General features: G+C 44.8%; 1 protein-coding gene across 5 annotated transcripts in view; it reads right to left on the reverse strand.

Moving 5' to 3' along the window:
- Positions 1-2,638: 2,638 nt before the first annotated feature.
- The window catches only part of ARHGEF33 (Rho guanine nucleotide exchange factor 33), a 33,440-nt gene continuing 13,116 nt past the window's right edge, over positions 2,639-22,962 (reverse strand). For 2 of the 5 annotated variants that reach the window (XM_081188525.1, XM_081188521.1), the window contains 13 exons: positions 22,038-22,202; positions 20,321-20,442; positions 19,527-19,669; positions 18,005-18,049; positions 14,620-14,838; positions 13,859-13,988; positions 12,133-12,265; positions 11,581-11,664; positions 11,158-11,241; positions 10,008-10,156; positions 8,751-8,915; positions 6,250-7,027; positions 2,639-4,509 (listed from right to left, as the gene is read on the reverse strand). In XM_081188525.1, coding sequence (XP_081044651.1) covers positions 4,372-4,509; positions 6,250-7,027; positions 8,751-8,915; positions 10,008-10,156; positions 11,158-11,241; positions 11,581-11,664; positions 12,133-12,265; positions 13,859-13,988; positions 14,620-14,838; positions 18,005-18,049; positions 19,527-19,669; positions 20,321-20,442; positions 22,038-22,157 — 2,310 coding nt within the window. In that variant the 5' untranslated portion in view covers positions 22,158-22,202 and the 3' untranslated portion in view covers positions 2,639-4,371. Of the gene's footprint in view, positions 4,510-6,233; positions 7,028-8,750; positions 8,916-10,007; positions 10,157-11,157; positions 11,242-11,580; positions 11,665-12,132; positions 12,266-13,858; positions 13,989-14,619; positions 14,839-18,004; positions 18,050-19,526; positions 19,670-20,320; positions 20,443-22,037; positions 22,203-22,773; positions 22,910-22,962 lie in introns of all 5 variants that reach the window. The other 3 variants (XM_081188524.1, XM_081188522.1, XM_081188523.1) reach the window with 3 other exon arrangements.

The raw sequence follows: 22,962 nt of genomic DNA on the forward strand, positions 1-22,962 counted from the left end.
TAGCACCTGTGCAGGGGTGCCTGGAGAATTTTTGGGTGTCTGTTTTTTAAAAGAATAATAAGAAGAGGGAAGTAGTCTCCTAAGAAATTCAAGAAAGCATTCTTTTGTTCCACCATGACTCCAAATAAAAATTGGCCTCACTGCTATGACAATGGTAGGTGGCACTTAGAGACTACTGAAGGTTAGTAGTGTTCAGTGTAGATGGAGCTGCTTGGGGTGGTTTTGATTGGAGCTGGATAAGTTCCTGAATGGTTTTTGTTGGAATGTGTCAGCTTGTCTGAATGTTTTCTCATCATTGTGTCTTGCCTGCTTGCTGTTCAGTGTACAAAAAAAATGCACAAATTAAATCCTTGCCATTCCCTACATTTTTGGTGGTTGAAAGGGAGGAGCTTGCTGTAATATAAAACCGGTTTTTAATTAACAGTGGGGGAGGGGAGAAATAAACAAGGCAACCTCTTTGGATTTTTTCTCTCTGGTGCAAGAGGTAACTCACATACAGCTGCTGTAAATTGTGCTCTTAAACTGATCAGTGATCACTTTCCATACTTATTGAAGAGCTAAATAATTTTTCTCTGCTAATGAAAATTAAATGCAGGCCTATTGCTGATGAAAGGTATTAAGCCAAAAGCACTTGGGTTTTTTGGGATGAATTTTCATGCCTTTGCCATTAATTTTGTTACTTTAAAACAAAAAACCTTAAAGTGCATATTTTTTTCTGTCAACTGTGAGCAAATTCCCCTTTTGCCTTTAACAGCAAAACAGTGCATTAAGCAGTCAGTTGCTGCAGAATTGCACATCGAGACCTTTGTAAAACAGTAATGTGCCCAGGCGAAAGGGGGGGGGGACTTGTGCCAGATGTGTATGCAACTTTCAGTAGCTGCCAAATGTGCCTTTTTAAAAAATGTGGGTTCTTTTTTTCTGAAACACGGTAGATTCTCTTATTGGTCGCATTTCTTATTTGGCCAATTTAGAAACCAAACTTTCTGTTTCTTTGTGTACAGGTTTGTGTTTTTGATGAATTCTAATAATTTGTATATTTAAAACTTATTGCCTTTTGTTTAATGGCATGGATACTTTGCTAAAATGGTTGAGAAGCTATGGCAGTCCAATCCAGCTGCGTTAAGGTTGAAGTGGTGATATCCTAAACTGGCAAATCCTATGGGCCTATGTGTGTACCTAATCATGTCTGTAGGTCAGCTTTGTATGCTATGTCTGCAATGGTATTCAGATTGCATTTAAAGTGAAAATTAATAGTGGCTGTTACTTTTTGGCATTCAAGAGATCTGTTCATAAAAAATAAATAAAAATGCCTTACATATCCTATAAGTGTTTATCCTTGTATATGTAAAAACTTAGGTCTGTGAGCCTGCTGCATTATTTTAATTTTGTTCCGTGTAGTGTTGTCCTATAAAGATCACCCACAGTTAAGAGTATCTGGGTACCACGCAAAGGTGCAGATGCACTCCTAACACAGGAAGCAAATAAATTTACCACTGCAGAATAATTAAGTACGTAGGATGAGCTAAAGTTATACCATGCTATGCAAGTCTTGACAGTGTGGTTGCATTCTTCAGTAGTCTCGCTCCATCTGACCTCCAACTTGTTGCTAAACTGAGTATTTTGCTACGTTGCTGTTGCAGTAATCTTTAATACTTAAACAATTGAGGTTAGATAGGCCTGCAGGAAGAATGGATTTTCCTGGACATTTAAGCAATTTCTGCCCGGACACTGTTTTGAACTGCCAAATTCCGGCAATGTCCGGGAAATTCCGGATGTATGGCAATTCTGGTACCGGTATTCATCTGAAATACTTGAATACTTAACAGTGTCTGCATATGGAGATTCCTCCCACCACCACCCCAGTTATGATTTAGTCTCTTGTAGGCAACACAGCAGAAAAAATTACTTGCAGTTGGTTTTAATAATAGTGGAAGGATAATCCTTTGTACATCCAGTCTCCTGAAGTGGCCTGTTTGGTGTTGGACGTGTAAGAAAATACACCTTAGGAATAGCCGTTTTCAAATATCTAAAGGGTTGTCACATGGATGATGGAGCAAGCTTGTTTTCTCCTGCTCCAAAAGGTGGGACCTGAACTAATGGGTTCAAGTTGCAAGAAATAAAATTCTGACTTAACATCAGGAGGATGGTAAGAGCTGTTCAACAGTGGGCAGGCCCCCTCAGAAAGTGAATTCTGTTGGATGTTTTTAAGCAGAGATTGGATGGCCCTCTGTCATGGATGCCTTAGTAGGGTTCCTGCATTGCAAGGGATTGGACTAGATGACCCTTGAGTCCCTTCCAACTCTACAATTCAATGAGAAAGCGTGATTACCAGTTTATTTATTAATCTGGTACTTGTTACTGCTTTCCTTGGTCAGTTGCACACACTTATCTTCCTAAACATCTGCATGGGATATGAAGCCTTTGGACTGTTTCCAGTAGATACTTCTATACCTGTAACATAGGAAATTGACAGAAGCTTTTCTTCTTCCCAACTACTCTTAGACCTGGCTGTAAATCAGGAGTATAACCAAGAATATATAAATTGTAGCATGAGAAGCAGCTTTTAGGCTCATGTTGGGATGCTCAGCAGTGCTTGTTCAAGGTACAGTATTTGTATTCTCAAGCAATACCATTGGTCTGAATAATACAGCAAAGTTTATTTGAAACAAAATAAATACATGCCTAGACTATTAAGAAACCAGTCAACTTCTCCTGGAGTTCCTCTCCCTCTTCTGAATATTTCCCACCACTTTTAAAATAAAATTGATTCTTCTGTAACATCTGTTTAGAAATTCAGATTCCACTGTAGCACCACTTTATATTTTTGGAGAAAGAACAGTGGAAGACCTGTTCATTCAGCATCAATCCAACTGTATTTTAAAACAACAACAATGTTGCATCATTAAAACAGACTAAGTTGTAAATCAGTTATTGCATGAACTATACACACACTTACTTCCTGGCTACTCTTAAATCTGAGCCGTCCTAGAGATGGCTGCCAGATCCATCTAGGACCATGCAAAGATGTTTCCACATTTTGCTAGCTAATTAAAATGGTTGGGGTGGGTGGGTGGGTTGTAAAATGATGTAGGAGTTCTTTATAGGTCCCTGTGTCCCACTTCTGTACTAGATGGTTTGTGCTCGCCTCCATGATGTCTACTAGGGGTGGTCACCTGACATCCCAAAACACATCAGTATACAGCAGTACCTTGGTTCTCAAACGCCTTGGTTCTCAAATGCCGAAAACCTGGAAGTAAGTGTTCCAGTTTTCGAACGTTTTTTGGAAGTCAAACATCCAATGCAGTTGTTGGCTATTGTTTCAGGGGCACCTGCACCAATCAGAAGCTGCGCCTTGGTTTTGAACATTTTGGAAGTCAAACGGACTTCTGGAATGGATTAAGTTTGGCGCTTTTGTTTTTGCTATTTCTTTTGCGTTTTTTGTTTTTGAGGCTTGTTCGGTTAATTTGTTTTTGTCACTGTGTGGAACCCAGTTCAGCTACTGACTGACTGATTGATTGATTGGTTGGTTGTGTGACTGCAGAAATGGATAAAAGCAATACAAACAATGACTATCCTCAATGCAGTTAAGAAAAAAATTAATTTTAATTTTTATCCTCTACATTACTGTTTTATTTATTTTAGTACAGTACATATTGCTTTCATTTTCTAGATCAATGGTCTTGTTAGATAGTAAAATTCATGTTAAATTGCTGTTTTAGGGTTTGTTTTTAAAAGTCTGGTACGGATTGATCCATTTTTCATTACTTTCTATAGGAAAGCGTGCCTTGGTTTTGGAACAGACTTCCAGAACGGATTAAGTCTGAGAACCAAGGTACCACTGTACAGCCCTTATATCCTGCCTAATTATAATAAACATGTAGCAAAAGTGAAATAGCACACGTCTGGACTTATACGTACGACTGTACGTAGAATGTCCTGATAAGAGATTCAGAAATATTGTGACATATACATCAATGACATCATACTACAATCTTCCATAACTGTGAGGCCCTTATTGCTTGATGGCAGCAATAAGTTAACAGTTGCGTTGAGTGACAAAATACCGTATTTTCCAGTGTATAAGACTAGGTTTTTCCCCTAATAAATTATGTCAAAAATTAGGGGGCATCTTATACACGGATAGTGCTGGGGCCATTTTCTTAAGTCTGAGTCCCCCAAAATAGGGGATTTCTTATACATGGGGGCGTCTTATAGACGGAAAAATACGGTAAGCTTCTGACCCCCCCCCCCGAGTCAGGATAAAATACTAGTTCCTAAAAAATTCAGGAGTTGGTTGTTTCTTCTTTTCAAGTGCCAAAAGGCTGGTGTCTTAATTTTAAAATAAGCTAATTTTAAAATCAGATGGGTGTTTCATTTCTTTTTGAACAGCTTGCGGAAGGAACTGCGCAATCTCCCTTTCTGTTCTTGCCTTGGAGTGTGGCTGCTGAAAGAGGTTTGCTCATTGTCATCCCTATGAGAAAATCTGGTGTTGTCTTCTAAATGCATCTCCTGAAATGAAAAAAACAAGAATTTCACAAAGTTGTCCCGCAAAAATTATAAATGGCATTAAACAAATACAGATATAACAAACCCTTGTTTACAAGCCCCCATGCCTAAAAGTAGAACGACAAAGGCATCCTTGCCTTTGCACACTTGTCCTTATTTTCAGGTCTTGTTTTGCATGGAGTGCTTCAAAAAAGTTTCATGTATTTCTTACAACTGCTCCCTTTCTTTTCCCCATGCGAATTGGTACTTCCATTAGCCTCGACAACTACAGGGATGCAGGCACTAACTGTTTCATGAAAACTGGATGCTGAGAGACTGCTTCACTCCAGAGCTATTTATATAGTACCTAAAAGTCAGTGTCTGCATTCAGTATGTCACAACTCAAACATGGCCCAAAGGCACGGCTATGTAACCAGAGACAGTTTTGCACCACAATGGCTCCAATTGGACTGGGGATTCAAAGCATAGCTGTCAACTTTCAGATCTGAAAATAAGGGATCAGCAGCCTCACCTGTCCCGGGAGGATATTTAACAATCCAGGATAGCAGTGGGAAACTGCGCTGGAATAAGGGAATTTCCCGCAAAAAAAAGGGAAGGTTGACAGCTATGATTCAAAGTAGGCTACACTATGGGGTAATGTATGCTGTGGGCCTGCTCTATGTTCACATTTTGTTCACAGTAAGAAAGTGGGCTGCTGAGATTTGTATTTTTTTCAGCTTTTCAACCCTGGCTTCAAATGTAACAGTTTAAATAAACCATACACCGAGAAATCCACCTGCATCAAATATCTCTAATACTTTGGTGGACTCTCCTGCATTGGAGTTTTCAAAGCAGAGCTATGCGACCCCAGCGCCAACATTTGGAAGACATCTGAAAGCAGCTCTGTACAGTATCGCGAAGTTTTTGAATGTTTATTTTTTTATATATGTTGGAAGCTGCCCAGAGTAGCTGGGGCATCCCAGTCTGTTGGACAGCGTATAAATAATAAAATTATCATCATCATCATCATCATCATCATCATCATCATCATTATTATTATTAAATAGGATAACCCTATTTTCATTGGAGAACTGTTGGAGGGTATGTTAAGCTGCCTTGAGTCCCTTTCAGGGGAAAAGGTGGGGCATTAATTAATGATAATTGTTATGTACTGAAGTTCCCACCCTGGGCCAGGAGGGGGATACTGTAGATAGTTTTCACTCAGGTCCACATATGCAAATAAGGGATTGAAAGTGACGTTCAGTGATTGGATAGTTACAGAAAGTGTTACAGTTGCCTTGTATAAGCAGGCTGACTGAACCCTTTGGTTCAGTTCTGTTCTGGCATCTGAATAAACAAGAGCTGTTTGAAGAATCCCTGTGTTGTCTGATATGTTCACCCACAACTTAACAATAATGATAATGATAGGGGACCTTCAGGTCACAGGTCTAACCCATAGCTGACAACTTTTCCCTTTTCTTGCGAGGAATCCTATTTGGAATAAGGGAATTTCCCTTTAAAAAAGGGAAATATTGACAGCTATGGTCTAACCCCCGCACTCAAGTGTGCCAGCTTGGCCCCACAACGGTGGGAGCCCGGGGCCATGGGTGCCATACAGCGTGCCTGGCCCTGGCATCGAAATTTGAATTTTCATTAATTTTGTGGGAACTCGGGGGACCCCCAGGGCCCGCCCTCGCTCCTCCTCCCCCGTCGCTTAGACCCTGGCTAGGAAGCGCCTTTGCCCTTGCCTTTTGCTCTCCTTACTTCCAGAAAGCTGGGCTGGTCGCCCGCTCCTCTCGGCGGCGGGAAGTGGTGCCGCTGGGAGCTCCGGGAGGCGGCGGAGGGGGCGCCGTGGGCCGGGAAGCCCCTCTCCGTCGGGGCCGGCAGGCGGCTGCCGCTGCTGCTGCGGGTGCTGTACAGCCTGGTGCTGGCGATGCCTTCTGAGCCGCCGCCGCCTCCGCTGCTGCGCGGGAACTCCTTGAGCGAGCGGCTCAGCTGCTTGCCTTTGCTGCGGAAAACCTCGCGCTTGTAGGTGCCGCTGGCCGGCGGCGTCGGCGCCGCACTCTTGGGCAGCGGCTGCAGCGTGCGCTCCGTCCTGCCGGGCTCGTTGGTGAAGTGGACGGGCCTCAGGAAGCAGATGTCGATGCTGGACTCGGACGAGGCCGGCGAGCACACCTCGAAGGCGGGCAGGTTCCGCAGCGGCTCCACCTCCTCGTAAGGGTCGCCCCGGTACTCGAAGCCCTCGTAGTCCGGCGCGAAGCCGGAGCTGTCCTGCAGGAGGTCCGCCGCCGAGGCCCGCCGACGGGGCCGCTCGCGGTTGCCGTCGGGGCCCGTCGAGGGAGGGGCGCTGCTGCCGCCGTACTCCAGGTCCGGGAGGGCGTGCAGGGAGGCGGCCAGAGTTTTCAGGTCGTGCTCGCTGAGCTGAGAGGGCGCCAGGCCGTGCTCGGGCCGCCGCCCGTCCGTTTCCCACTCGCAAGGGGAAGCACCTTGCAGGCCGTCGAGGCCTTGCTGGGGGCTCGCTTTCATGTGGGACCTCGAGTGCCTTGGAAGGGAGACCAAACCAGTGTCGGATTTAGGTATAAGCTAAACAAGCTGTAGCTTAGGGCCCCATACTCTTGGGGGTGCCCAAAAAAATTAAAGGAAAAAACAACAACAATTTCCCTAATATAAGATAAAATACAGTGGTACATCTGGATGCGAACGGGATCTGTTCCGGAGCCCCGTTCGCATCCTGAAGCGAACACAAGGCACATCACGTGCGCAGGTCGTGATTCACCACTTCCGCGCATGCACGGGACGGCATTTTGAGCGTCTGCGCGAGCGGCGAAACCCGGAAGTAACGCGCTCCGTTAGTTCCAGGTTGCCGCGGAGCGCAACCCAAAAAGGCTTAACCTGAAGCGACTTAAACCCGAGGTATGACTGTAAAACCTACATACAGCAACAGTGTTTTGTATTGTGTAGACTCCTATGATGTAAGTAATGGGCCCCGCCTGCTAGCCAGCTCCCTAAAATATCACTGGTTTGCTCATTTCTATATATAGGGTGCCTACACTCCTCATGGACTGGTTGCATGGCAACATGTGCAAATGGCTTTAGATATCTATTAGGTCCATAAATTACCATATAGCATATATTCAACACAAAAAACAGCAACAATTTGTTGTTGGCAAAGGACAGCTGGACATATAAAGGGCCCCATTACCTTCAGTAGCTTAGGGCCTCATCAAACCTAAATCCGGCCCTAGACCAAACATAAGCTGTTGAGGAAAGTTTGGACTGGAAACACACCAGGTAGCCCCAGTTTTGGGGTCGAGAGCTTGCCCTATTTTAGTCAATGTTAGTCATCCTCAGAGCAGACCCTTTGATTTCAGTGCATCTACTCTCAAGTCCATCCTTAATCTGGCTCTATTCAAAGCGCTTCTCAGCACTGCCAGACTAAACCTCCCTTGCACTCTGCCAGCCTTCGGCACCTCACATCAAGGGAACAAACCTCGCCCCCCCCAAAAAAAAACCCCTTTTATGAATAGTTTTGGATAGGTGCCTACCTCAGCCTGAGCTATTACAGCTACAAAGAGAAGTGGATGCAGTAATCATTAAATACATACAATTCTGCTGAAATTATGTGAAGTAAAACAATAAAGGAGTCCTAAAAGTGATCAACAGCCAATTGAGGGAACTGGATAAGTGCCCTTCCACAGCTGGGGAGGAAGGGAACTTACGCTGTCACGGTTACCCTACTTCACTCACTGAAAGACCCACAGCCACAGGCAAGGGTTGTCTGGCCAGCAGTTGTTAAGGCCAGTGGAGAATCTTTAGGATCCAAAGTCCTCTGGTTCTTCCTCCCTTGCAAAATGCACCCTCAATTATTCCAGCCCTGGTGTACTGACTGCAATGGGAAAGGGAATGGAAGGAAAGAAGCAAAAGGCCTGGAGCAAAAAGCTGCCCCACACACAGCCAGCACAGTGAGCCGGCTGGGCTTAGGAAGCGCCAGTACAGTAATTCTGCCATGGAACCTTCTCATCCTGCAGTAGGGTCACTCAGATGCTGCTGTAATGCTCTGTGAGCCAGTGTGGTGTAGCGACCAACAGTGTTGGGCTAGGACTGTGGGAAACCTGGGTTCAAATCCCTTCTTGGGCCATTTGCAGAATCTCAGCCAAATCTAAGGATAAAATATGGGGAGGGGGAACCAGGCACCACCACCACCACGAGCTCCTTGAAGGAAAGGTGGGATATCAGTGTAATAATTATAAGAGCATTGCACTCACATGGCCGTTGTTCCAGAAGTCGGGGCTGATGGGAACAGTTGCATGGCCTCTTCAGAGTGGATTCCACTGTCGCGGATGGAAGTAGCGCTAAGCGTTGGAGACGCATCTTGGCCAGCACTGGCGCATAGAGAAGCTAGACCTTTGTATAACTTTCCGAAGGAAGATCTAGTGGAATCAAGATATAATACCACCATCAGTCAAACCACGAGGACCAGCTTTTACAAATGGCAGCCTGTTATTCCCACGTTCATTGCAGCAGTGGATCATTACATTCATACTTGTGCTGTATTGTTTCTACAGCTTTGTGATGTAATACCACAAATTTGGTTGGGGCACACATTCAGCTTGTGAGAACTTAATTTTTCATTGACTGATTAGAAACATGTTCCTGGGCCTCATGGCTATGGAGTTACATTTTTAAAAAGCCAAAAATCTGAAGCACTAGGGCTGACAATTCACTTTAGGAAATAAATTGTTTGCATTTTATGCCCATCTTTACTTACAATACAGAAAGACTTTAAAACTTTCACAGAACTTCAGTGTATACGTGGCTTTAAAGGATTGAACAGCTGACAGGTAGTTAATTAGCTGCTCCCTCAGTCCATTTCAAAGGGTCATAATTGTGAGCCAAATTCCATACAACACTTCAGCAGTGTATTATACCTCCTATATGAGTATATGTTTCAAGCTGAAGAAATATACTGCTTTCTGAGGGTGGCCGAAACAACAACAAACAAACAAACCTCCACCTGCTGCATAGAAGTTAATGAAAAGCTAGATTTGTGCTTAAAACAGCTTTTAAGGCACTGAGAAAGGCGCAAGAAGCAACTTCAAGGAACAGACTCATTCTGGTGTTGAAAGTTTGTTCTGAAAGTCATAGGCCATGTGTTCCTCAAGGAATAAACAGGGACAGAAAGTGTCACTGGCTGATGAACCTCTCTGTTCCCAAGCCTGTGATTCGCACATTGTGCTCATGCAAGGAGGGGCAGTTGCAAGGGAGAATGAGCGGAAACAAGGTCCAACCATTCTCTTCACGTGGTCCCACCCATCCAGGCCATTTCTGACATCTCTCGATCTCTCTCTCTCTCTCTCACTCACATACACCCCTGGACTCCACACCAGAAGTGATCCATAGCTGAGGGATAAATGATCAGGGAGGGAGGGTGGACACATACTCCAACTTTTCTTAGAGCAGAACTTGGCTCTTCTTTGCCTGCACCTAATCAAAACAGAAGGAAGCAGCCCCTTTTCACTCACTTTCTCAGCTTCTTCCGCTTCTGTATCAGCAGGTCTTCGTTGCACTGGAAAAGAAGGCTGTGGTGCGAGATGAACACTCGCAGGCGCTGTACACTAACCAGAAGGAGGTAGTAATCGGGGTGCTCTTGCTCCGTGTACTTCAGGATATTCTGGCGCAGAAGGAGGAGAGCCACACTGAATCACATCCTCCTCTCTGCCCATTTAGTAAAACAACATGAAACATCCTGAACGCTCTACACCAGGGCCTATGCATGACCGTACAAAGGGTGCTGCAGTACCTTGGAAGCTTCTAATCATTGACTCATCCTTGTCACTAGGGAGTGCCTTCTACCAGCTTCAGCTGGTACACCAGATGTGGCCATTTGTGAACAGAGATAATGTGGCCACAATCGTCCGTGCCCTGGTAACCTCAATATTTTAGCACTGAAATGCACTCTACATGGGGTTGCCTTTGAAGTTATTCCCAAAGTTGTGGTTAGTAAAAAACAACAACTGCTCTAAGACTGCTGTGCAGAGCTCACTGTCATCATCGTTTATAGTCAAAACAAAATACAAAAAAATCCTTCCAGTAGCACCTTAGAGACCAACTAAGTTTGTTATTGGTATGAGCTATTGGTATCTGAAGAAGTGTGCATGCACACGAAAGCTTATACCAATAACAAACTTAGTTGGTCTCTAAGGTGCTACCGGAAGGAATTTTTAAAATTTTGTTTCGACTACGGCAGACCAACACGGCTACCTACCTGTAACTAGAATCGTTTATAGTGTTAGGCATGTTGGAGAACTTGAATGAAAACTGAAATATGTTGCTGGTGTTTGCACCCATGTCCAGAATGGAAATATAGCAAATACAATTGGCATGCACTATTGTTGTTGTGTTCAGTCTCCAAACAATATATAATTTAATATTTTCTTTTTTAAAATGCTTTGCACTTCCTTTGCATTATATAACGATAGCAGAATTAAGTACATAATTATGTAAAATTTTGCCAAAGTGGAAATTAGATTAATAACATAGTTAACATAGCTTTTTTTTTTTGGAAGCCAAGCTGCAGCAGAACAGAAACAGCGCTGCAATGCAATGGTTCTGGAGCAGAACAGAAACTGATGTCATCTTATATTCCTAACACTGATCCTCATTAGATTTTACCTGTAAATGAAGGAGGTATTCAGGAACACGCTGGACAATATGAAAGAAGAATATGTAAATATCAGACTTAATTTCTTCCTCAATCTGTCGACAAGAGAAGATAAAGAATAAAAGGTCATTTGTACTGAAATGTTTATATACCACCATTTATAAGAACATCTCAAGGCAGTTTACAATAAAATCCATTTAAAATGCAGTAAACAAACATTCGGCAGCATAAATATAGTCCAGAGTGAAACACAAGGGGTAAGAGTGCTTAAGTCAGTTGATCTCACAGCTTGGTAGCCAACTAACGTGTCCTGTGAGCGCAAAGAAGTGAAGAGGGAAAACCCTCATTACAGAATCTGTATGGGTCTGGATCAAACTAAAAACCTGCTCAACGCACACAGATGTGACAGTAATTCAAGACGCACCCAAACTCACCTCCTTCACAATCACCACATGGATCAGCGAAATGCACTCGGGCAAGTCTCTCAAGCAAGCAACATAATAATCCAAAAAACCGTTCTGAAAAGCAAATGAGAAACATCTCTTGAGAATCCTTATGTGTGTGACAGACACACGGGCCCCCTGATTCCACCTGACTCTGTTTGATAAACACGGACCAAGGCAGCGATTCAGCACCGAAATGCCCCGAGGCAAAATCATGGACCTTTTCCACAAAAAGTGGAATTCTTCAATATTAACCTGTCTCTCTCCCGCAAAAAAAGCATCTAAAAACAACTGCAAGAGATAATATAGAATCCACATTTCTCTGACCTGTTGGACACCTCAAAATTAGGCTCTAAAGTTATAAGCTTGTTTGAGGGGAAAATAGATTAGATATGATATGATATGATAATGTAATGTGCTTAGTTCTTGAGGGAGGGGTGACATATATGTACAATTCATTCCGCTGGTCAAAGATGGCCCAATTACTGCACTTCAACCATGCATTCTTCTCCTGCTCCCCATATTTTTTCCTCACACATGTACCTCATCGTTGGTTAGCTTGAGAAAGATGTCTCCCAGGATTCCTTGCCGCGGCCAGCTCAAGACTCTCTCCTGCAGAGCATGAAGTAAGTCCACATGCTGCTGGACCAAGTATCGAAGAGAATTGGGGACAAAACTGCAGCCAGGAAACAGCGGGAACGGCATTTTGAAGAGCCATTAACAAACAGAAGAAATGCACTTAAAAACACTACCCATCCTGCTAAATATACACATGGCCGAAGCCGTGAGAAGGTATTTGAGAGACAATTCAAGGTGCTGATTTTGACTTAACAATGAAGTAGACTTGATGTTGGGTTGGGGGAATCTGATTGGACCTCCCAACTTTTGTTTTCTCACAATGTTGTAGACCCCTCTAGCTATTTTAAATTGAAGCAGTGGCACTGGTTTTTATCGTATTTTTCGCTTTATAAGATGCACCAGACCACAAGACGCACCTAGTTTTTGGAGGAGGAAAACAAGAAAAAAAATATTCTGAATCTCAGAAGCCAGAACAGCAAGAGGGATCGCTGCACAGTGAAAGCAGCAATCCCTCTTGCTGTTCTGGCTTCTGGGATAGCTGCGCAGCCTGCATTCGCTGCATAAGACGCACACACATTTCCCCTTACTTTTTAGGAGGGAAAAAGTGAGTCTTATAGAGCAAAAAATACGGTAATCCTCTTCCCACCCCCACATCACTTTCCTGAGCTATACCCTCTTGGTTTTGACCTTTAAAGCCCTATGCGGCCTAGGACCCACGTACCTACGGGGCCGCCTTTCCTGGTATGCCCCGTGGAGGACCTTAAGGTCCACAAATGACAACATTTGGGAGGTCCCAGGTCGCAAGGTGGTTAGATTGGTCTCAACTAGAGCCAGGGCCTTTTCAGTACTGGCCCCGACTTGGTGGAATGCTCTGTCACAAGAGACTAGGGCCCTACGGGACTTGACATCTTTCCGCAGGGCCTGCAAGACAGAGCTGTTCCACCTGGCCTTTGGTTTGGACTCTGTCTGACCCTTTTGTTGCCCTCCCCTTATGGTCTTGATCTATGGGCTACTTTTAAAATGAGGCTGCATTTAGATCGCATTTTAATCTGTATTTTAAATTGCCCCCCTTTCCCCCCATTATGTTTTTACTGTGATTTTATTGGTGTTAGCCGCCCTGAGCCCGGCTCTGGCCGGGGAGGGCGGGGTATAAATAAATTATTATTATTATTATCATCATACCTTCAGCAGAAAAAACAACAACTATTCCAGATTAGATCTGACTAGGGATGGATAAATTTGTCCATTTCAGTCCTTTTAAGGTTCTGATTTTCTCCACGTTTCTGCAGTGGAATGACTTCCCCTCAGGTATGTGTGTCATAACTCATGGTGGCTGTTTCACCCTCAGCTGTGGGTCTAATAGTGGTCACAATGGACTTGAGCAGGACAAGTCTGGTAGTGGCTGTTGAGCAGGAGGGCATGGTTTTCAGCCACCTGAAGCCACTGGAGACAACGCCTGCTAAGCAGCTGGAGATGATCTCTGTCTGAAGAGGACAAAGGGCGCTCCATTATCAAAAAGAGAGCATGACCAGGTAAAGCCGCAAATGGGGGCCTGGCTTAGGAAGGCAAGAACAAAGTTGAATGGAGAGGGAAGGATGGAAAGAGGAAAGGGCAGCAGGGATCCAAAACAGCGGCCAGCATGTTTAAAGAAAAGCATCGTTGCCCAACAGTAAATACAATTAGTAAATACCTTCTATCCTTGGAGTTCCTTTTCACGTCCTGCCCATACAACGTGGCTTTAATTTTGAGGACCTGGGTGAGGTTCACAACATACTTTCTTTCTGACTCAAGTAAGTCCAAAGCGATATTCTGCCTTTTAGCTTTGGAGAAACAAGGTGAAAATGATTTGGTGTTTCAAACGGGTTATTAATTATTGTGATTATGCACTCGTATCTAGACAAGGTGTCATTCCAAGAAGAAAAAATCGAGCAAGCAGAAAACGAAGACCCAATTCCTTTATCAGTGACTCAGGGGCCAAATGTAGGCTTCCAGGCTGACTATGCCCATACCAGGCCCCTCCTCAGCCCTGCTCTGCACCCTCCTTGACTGCTTTTGCCTGGCTGGAATTTGCCTTTGCGATAATGCTCAGAAAGAGGGAAATAATTCCAAAGGAATGTGACTGCAGAGTAACGTTTTCACTGCTTCTTGCACTGAAGTACCACCAGCATGGTAGCACCGTAAGAAGTCAGGAGCCATTAGGCTAGATTTCAAATGAACCCTGAGTTCAGAAGCTACTGCAAGGATTAGCCATTTCAAATCCTGCTCTATAGATTACAGCAATGATTTATTCAAATTCCTCAATAGTATCTAGACTAGGGGTAGCTCACCGGTGCTCCAACAGATATTGTTGGGCTGGTAGGAGTTTTGTAGTCTAGCAATGAAGGGGGGCCACAGGTTCCTCGTCCCTCCTCTATAGCCTTTTTGCTTTCTAGCCACTACCTTTATTCTCACCTGCAATAGACGGTTCCCGCAGCGCATTCTCCATTGAGCTATAGCTACTGGGACCTAGTTCCTTCTGCCTGTCACTCTGGTCCTTTGAAATATGTTCGCCAGCCCAGTCTTTACTGTCCTTGGGCTGCCTCCACACTGTGGATGATGACTTTGGCTGAGCATCAGCAGACGAGGCAGCTCTGAGGTTCTCTTCCGTCTCCAGATTTGTACCGGTTAACCCTAGGAATTAGAACAGGTGGTCAGCAGGACCAACAGGCGCATCCTTAATGGCCACTTGGCCCATCAGGCTGGTCAAAAACCCATAGCAAAAGACGCTGGACTGCTGCGTGAAGGCTCTGAAACCAGTGCGCTCCATTGGAGCAAAATGGTGACTAGTCATGCTCTCCCCTCCGTTGTTGGAGGCCGAATGACTCTGGGTATACCAGCAGGGGGGAATCAAAAGTGGGGAGGATGCTGTTGCACTCTTGTCCTGCTTACGGGCTTTCCAATGGACATCTGGTTGTCCGACATAAGAGACAGGATGCTGGGCTAGAGAGGCCTTTGGTCTAATCCAGCAAAGCTCTTCTTGTGTTCTTATGTGTGCCAGAAGAGCTTAAAAGAGAAAGGAGCAATCTGGACGTAGCTTAGGAACGAGAGCAGGAGGACATAGGAAATTGAAATTGAAATACTTGATTGTCACATGTACAACTTGTATACAGTGAGATTACACGATCACACACCCCCACTCAGCTCTCTTAGTCTTAATTCCCCTCGTTTACTGACGCACACCCACCAAACCCGAAAGTCGGTTGCCCTGTTGTTATCTTTTCATTCAGCAGCCTAACAGCCCACGGATAGAAGCTGTTCTTTACCCTGTTGGTGCGACTAATCCTGCTTCTATATCTTCTGCCTGAGGGCAGGAGATCAAGAAAGTGCCGGCCAGGGGGTGAATCATCCCTGAGAATTTTCCTCACTCTCCTGAGGCAACGTTCTTCTGCTATTTCATCCAGCGGATTCACAGGACAGCCCATAATATCTTGTGCTGTATTCACCACCCTCTGTACGCACTTCCTATCAGATGATGTCAAACCACTGTACCACACCGTGATGCAGTATGAAAGGAATATGGTGAACGGTTCTAGAGCTCCACTGCCACATCTTGTGGTAGTGAGTTCCACAAGTCAATAAAGGACCCTTTGAAATCACCTTGCCATTACATGTCTCTTAATAATTGGTAACAACAGTGGAGCGGCAGGGTGGCCTTCTGGCAGTTGCATTGTGTTCACCAGGACAGGGAGAGGGCAGGGCAGGCTGATGGCAAGGTCAGGGGAGCTCTGGATGGGCAGAGTTGCTCCCCTGCAGGGGACTTCCGGGTTGGCGCGATCTGGAAATGGCGGATTCCCTCCGAGCTGCGGAGGGAATCGGCTCAACTGAGGACGGGTCTTGCCGCGCCGGCGACGCGGGGACCCTTAGAAACCGCAGGCGCTGAAGCCTGCGGACTAGAAGACTCGGTGGGCGCCTTAAGCGCCCCCCCGACCCACGAAGAGCCTTTTTAAAGGCTGCGGAGAGGGTACTGAGGGTGGCGTGGCGCTGAGAGTCGATCGCTACCTCGGTTGAGCGGAGCCGCGAGCCATGACTGGAGAGCGCTGACTTCCTTCCTTGAAATTCGGACTGAAAAAGAATAACCCGTGAGTAAGATGAAATTGGACTTTAAGAATATTTTCCTGTGAATTCGAGATGACCGGGGGGTGTGCTAAAAGGAAGTCCGCACCCCCCCCCTCTTGCAGACGATCTAAAGCAACTATATAGAAGAACTAAGCTGGAGAGCTTACCCTTTGTGGGGTGAGTTAAAAAAGACATTAACTTCCAAGATTTGGCAAAAAGAAATTTTGAGCTGGAGTGAAAGAGTGGAATTTTAGAAGCCTTTTTTCTGTTGTATGCAACCCCCCCTCCCGGGCCCGGGAGCGTCCTGTATTTGAGCTTATGGAAGAGGAATGCGGAGTTTGACAGCTGTCAAAGCTGTCAAACGGACAGTTTAAAGTTGAAAAATTGTCATCTAAGATCCCTCTGGATTAAAATCAGTTAAAATTGAACTAAAATTGTTGGAAACAAAGTAACAACAAGTCAGAGGATTATTGGAGAAAGATTATTAAGTAACCAGATTCCCTCTAGGGGGAACTCTGTGACATTACAATGGCTGTGGATGGAAAGTTACAAGTGGAAATCGAAAGAATGTTTCATTTGGTGGGAATCTTACAAGAGCAGAGTCTGGCTATGAATAAACAACTCATGACCTTGACTTCTGGAACAAGCAGCTCTGCTGAATGTATTGAGGACCTGAATGAGAAAGAATCTGCAGCTGAATCGGAAATGATAACTCAAGAAGTGGAGGAGACTAAACAAGGAGAAGAGAAAGCAAAGATGGAAAGTACCAACCAGAAGCTTACACCAGTGGAATATAAGCAAGGAGACTTTTGGATTACATTGATTACAAATCTGCGAAAGATGCAAAAGACGAAGGAGGAGGCCCCGGGAGTATATGGAATACAGGAACTCAAAATAAAGAAGAAATATGATTGGGGCCTTCACTCTGACTCTGAAGATGCATGGCCTGAGGAACTTTTGCAGCAGTTGTTTTCAAATGTCCTTGTGGGAAGAGAACCTGGTTTGATGGGGGCAGAATTCCTTCGAGATTCGACGACCAATATAAAGGACTACCAACAAGACCGGCGGAGAGGGACTGAAAGAGACTTGAAAGCCTCGGACATGAGGAATCCAGGCTAAGAACTGTTATTTTGGACATGTACTGGGGAAGGGACGAAAACCGGGGATGGGAGGGAGGGAAGAATAGAACGTTAAAAACACTCAGGACTTTTGGGTTTAGTTAATTTGACTTTTACCTAAGACAAAATGGGAAATCGATGGAAGGGAATTTGAGTCCAACTTAGAAAAACTTTTTTTTCTTTAATAAAAGAGGTAATATTAAGATGGTTAAGAGGAGAAATACCAATTTGCTGACATAATTATGGGAATTGGGATGCATGAAGGGGGGTGGGGGGAAGTTAAGGAACAAGGTTAAGAAAGTAGGATTTTCTGAAATTATACATGTTTTCGTCTTTTGTCTTTTCTGTGTGTGTTATGTATTCATAAAAGGTGAAAAACCAATAAAAATTATTAAAAAAAAAAGAGTTGCTCCCCTGCAGGTGTGTTGCTGCACCTGCAGCATACTGGTGCTGCCAACCCAGCGCTCCCCCAACCTCACCACTGCCCTGTGCCCCCATTCTGGAGAATGCTGTGCTCCCTCCTCAAGTACCACTTGCTGGTTAGGAATATCTGCCAAAGAGGGAATATTTGGGAGCAGCAATTGATTAACAACAACAAAAACCACCCCTCCAAGTGCACCAACCTTTCATGCTGCCTTCTCCTAGTCCCATGGGTCTGCAGTCAGAGACTAAGCAACAGGAGAAAATTTAGTTATTTGTAAAGGAAGATGAGTAAAGCAAGCTTCCCCTAGAGATCTAAAGTCAAACATTGAGGAAAGTGCTTTGAGGGTTTCTGGTTTTTTAACATTTAAGGCACTGGAAGAAAAAAGGGTGGTTGTGTTTTTTTTTAATGTAGTCTATGCCATTACTGCCATCTGACTGATAGCTCAGTCAAATAGAGCATGAGACTTTTCATCTTAGGGTTGTGGGTTCAAACCCCACATTGGGCAAAGAGATTTCTGCATTGCAGGGGGTTGGACGTGATGACCCTTGTGGTCCCTTCCAACTCTATTTTTCTATGATCCTATGATCTGTGGTTGCTTCCAAATAACTCATTTTTTCTCAGGATATTTTTTTTTTTACATAATGTGCTTGCTCAAATATTACAGAGGATTCCGTGCTGCTTCCAGGAAGGTCATTCCTACCACTGCTGAATCCCTGTCTTTCCCTTATAAACAACAATATATTGTCCTTTTTCTGTGTACAACCTGGTATTTTCTGTCCAATCAGTGGGAATGATGCAGCTGCAGACATTTGCAGCTCAGTAGCCATTCACGATAACCCATGAGATGGGTGCAGTGGCGTAGCGTGGGGGGTGCCAGGGGTGCCGGCTGCACCGGGCGCAACATTTGGGGGGGCGCGTTTGGCCGGCCCCCCTGGAGGAAGCAGGAACCTCTCCAAGTCGCTGCGGGAGGAGGTCTCTCCGCCCCACCGCCAGCCTTCGGAAGGATGCTCCGAAGGCTGGCGGCGGGAGGAGGGCTCTCCGCCCCACCGCCAGCCTTCGGAAGACTGCTCTGAAGCCTGGCGGCGGGAGGAGGTCTCTCCGCCCCACCGCCAGCCTTCGGAAGGCTCCTCCGAAGCCTGGCAGTGGGGCAGAGAGACCTTCTCCCCGCGCCAGCCTTCAGATGGCTGTCCTGAAGACTTGTGGTGGGAGCAGTGGCGTAGCATGGGGGTGCAGGGGGGGCCTGCCACACGGGCGCAACATCTGGGGGGGGCGCGGAAGAGACTCAAGTGCTAAAATCCACGGGTTAGGGGGCACAAATTACTTGCCTTGCCCCGGGTGCTGAGAACCCACGCTACGCCACTGGATGGGTGTCCCTTTATAACCCCATTTTTAGTTTTTCCTTAATTACCCCTAACACAATGGACTCCTTAATTATCCCTAACATTTCTGTCTCTGTTTCTCGTTTTAATGAAAGGGAGTTATAGCACAATAGCAGGAGCAGCTAAACCTTTGGCCCCACAGAAACATTTGTAAATGGGAAAAACCATTCTGGGCACCGCACCATCTGAGGAAGACGCCTTTACCCGCCAAATGGCAAGATAGGATCTCATGGAAGTGAAAGATTTCAGGGGGGGAGAGGGAGGAGAAGGTGTTAAAATATTGTAAGCTGCCTTGAGCATACAAGGTAGGGTAGGGTAGGGTTGATCAAACAAAATAACTACCTTTCTCATACGTTGCATTATGCAACAGCTTTACAAAATCTTCATTAATCAAAACTGGCTCCGGAAGGTTTAGTGATCGAAAGGGACTTCCTTGTAGAGGTGTAGGGACTGTTTGTGACCCATGCTCCTCCTTCTGTATTCTTCTGAGGCAAAAATAAAATAAAAACAAGACTACCAGAGCATACATTTGGGAGACACACATTTGTTTTAAGGCATAAGAATTTACAAAAGTTAAATGTAAAAACAAATAAGATATCTCTTGTTTCAGACACACTGTCCCAATCTTACATAGTATATTGAAACTAGAATTCTATGAGTAGGTCACGAAGAGGGGAAAACATAGCAAGGGCAGAGCACAGCTTGTTTCTGACATATTAGCATAAGGGAGGTAAGAAAATAAGGAAATAAGGAAATAAGAAAAGCAGAGGCTCGGTACTTCTTTCCTTTTCTTGGCTGAGGCTACTACTTCATGCTAGCAGTTTTAGTTATAATACCTATTTGCAAGACTGTTTGCATTTCTAATTAAAAGCTAAATGTTGTGTTTCTGCTGGTTGAAGATCTTTTGCTAAAGCCCAATGCATTTTACAACTTGAATTTATTATAGAAACATCTATTCCTTCACTGTCAGTTGACCCAAGGGGTATGACTTGGGGGACTGCCAGGAGGAGCTGATGCGCTCCAAAAAATCTACCACTGGGTGTCCCTACCACGGGGGGTGGGGGTGGGGTGGAGAGAAAACCAGTGCTATGAAGTTACACAGGGATTTGAAGAAGGTTTAGTCTACAATCACTTACTTTGCTTTCAGCTTGCGAGATTCTTTCCGCTTCTCCTGCTGCAGCTGTTCAATCTTCTGCTGCATCTCCTCCTGCTTGGCACTGATTTCCTCAATCATGGACTTGGCATCACTGAGCTCATCCTGATTTAAAAGACAAATGATAGCAACATACGTTAAGAACAGTAGATCTTTTCCTGAAGCATCTTGAGCATACAAGTGCATGTGCAGAATTGGGGTGCAATAGCTTAACCTTAAGAAATGCAAACAACTATGGATTGATTGATTGATTGATTGATTGATTGATTGATTGATTTACCTGTTGTTGTTGTTGTTGTTGTTGTTTGAAAAAGTGCTGTTATTCTCACTGAGGCTAATGAATGGCCAAACAGAAGAGTGTACCTGTGGTACTTAAGTACAAAAAAGAGTTGTTTTCATGTATCTGGAGTCCTTTCACCTCATAAAAAGTGAGGGCAAGTTTAAAATTAGAGAGGGCAGCTAGCTTGCAGCTTGCTTCTTCTATTGCCCTGCATGAGACTTGTGCTTTGCCCAGTCTCATGCAGGACAAGGATTTAGGAGTCAAGGTTTATGACAGTGAGGTATAGCACCTTGGTAATAAGTAATCTGAAATAACACAAGGGAACAAAATCAGACTAGATTGCTGCAGATGGGAAGGTAGCCCATCAAGGAGATGGAAAACTCTGACCCTAAACCTCCACTGCCTTGTGGGATATCTTCAGGAGAAGAAAAGGCTAAGGAGTAACCAGGGGTCAGCAAACTTTTTCAGCAGGGGGCCGGTCCATTGTCCCTCAGACCTTGTGGGGGGCTGGACTGTATTTTGGAGGGGGGGAAATGAATGAATTCCTATGCCCCACAAATAACCCAGATATGCATTTTAAATAAAAGGACACATTCTGCTCATGTAAAAACACGCTAATTCCCAGACCGGACCAGATTTAGAGGGCGATTGGGCCGGCCCCGGCCCCGGGGCCTTAGTTTGCCTACCCATGGAGTAAACCCTTCACAAATCCAGAACAGAGTCCCTAAAATAGTTGGATGGCATCTTGTATGCCTCCTTCTGGCAACTTCTGCACCTAAGCTGGTGCCAAGCATATTGCTCTGCTTTCCTTTGGACCACATCAGTGAGGCCGGAGGTGGGAGGTGTTATGTACTGGGCCAGCAGGGGGATACTGTAGATAGTTATGCAAATGAAGGATCGAAAGTGACGTTCAGTGATTGGATAGTTTTAGAAAGTTGCAACAGTTACATCGTTCTGGAGCTCTATATAAGCAGGCTGACTGAGCTCTTCAGTTCAGTTCTATTCTGGCCTCTGAATAAACAAGAGCTGTTGAAGAATCGCTGTGTCGTCTGATATGTTCGCCCACAACTTAACAGGGGGGGGGTCATCATCTGGGCAGTCCAGGACCTCCATAAACACCACCCAGGCTTGCACCCCCAAGCTTGCACTGAAGGTCATTTCAGTGATGTTGACACTGCGGTTTGACTTTACCCCCAAAAGGAACACTCCATTGTCTCTCGAGACGGATGGATGCCAACAAGAACTTAATATGTTCAGAATACATTGGGGAATATGCCTGTCAGTAATTAATTTACTGCAGCCAGTATTTCTGCATTCTGCATGTGCTAGATGTCACGAGGCAACTCTCTCTCTCTCTGCTTCAAGCAGGCCTAATTCTCTCCCTTGAAAAAGGGGCTGGTTGTCAATGGACACAGCCTACCTTGAAGCAATTAAGAGAGTTCTTCATCTCTGCCACTTTCTCCTCCATGGCACAGCGGCAGCTTTGGACCTTCTCCTCCAGAGCATACTCTCCATGCTGGATCCTTGATAGTTCCTGCATTGCTTCGGTGAAACCGGTTTTCAGCTCAGAAGCCAGAGCCTGCAACTAAATGAACCAGAATTCATAGTCATCGCTAATGCTGCAGAAATGGATTACATAAGAACAAATAAAACTGCTTTATAGAATATATTCCCCTCTAACTCCATACTGTCTATATTTACTGACAGCAGCTCTCCAGGGTTTTCAGGACTGAACCGGAGACCTTTTGCAAGCAAAGCAGATGCCTTCTAACCACTGAGCTTATATTCCCCCCAGACCCTTTGTTTTTGTTATAAGAGATGCCAATCTTCCACTTAAACCTCAGATTTAACCTCTCTGCTCCCTACCTGTGTCTCTTTCTCCTGACACTTGAATACCTTTCCACCCTGATTTTACTCACTGGTTTTTATTTATGCTTTAGTACATTTCTATCTGCCTTTTCTCCCACAGGAGACCCAGGTGACAAACACACAAAAGAAATCATTACATGTTTTAAAACTGTGAAAGCATCTTAGAAACAGCTCCAGTACAGATGCAGTCTCTACTTAAAAGGCTTGTTGGACGAGGAAGTCGTCTCTTTCAATAGGCACTGAGAAGTCAGTGGAAAGAGAACAGGAGCATTCCGTTCAAGACACACTTGCTCATCTTGCCTCTTCCCAAATTAGCCTCTTTCCCTTCTTCCTGTCCTTTCTTCCATAAATGTGCCTTGTCTCTACCTTTTGATGCAATTCTGCATGCAGGACCTGCTTCAGTCTTTAATTTTTGTACGCTGCCTATATGTTTAAATAAACAGCAATATTATTAAATAAGCTCTTACTGACAAGCA

Source organism: Podarcis bocagei (assembly GCF_964188305.1).
Source record: "Podarcis bocagei genome assembly, chromosome: 3".
NCBI lineage: Eukaryota > Metazoa > Chordata > Lepidosauria > Squamata > Lacertidae > Podarcis > Podarcis bocagei.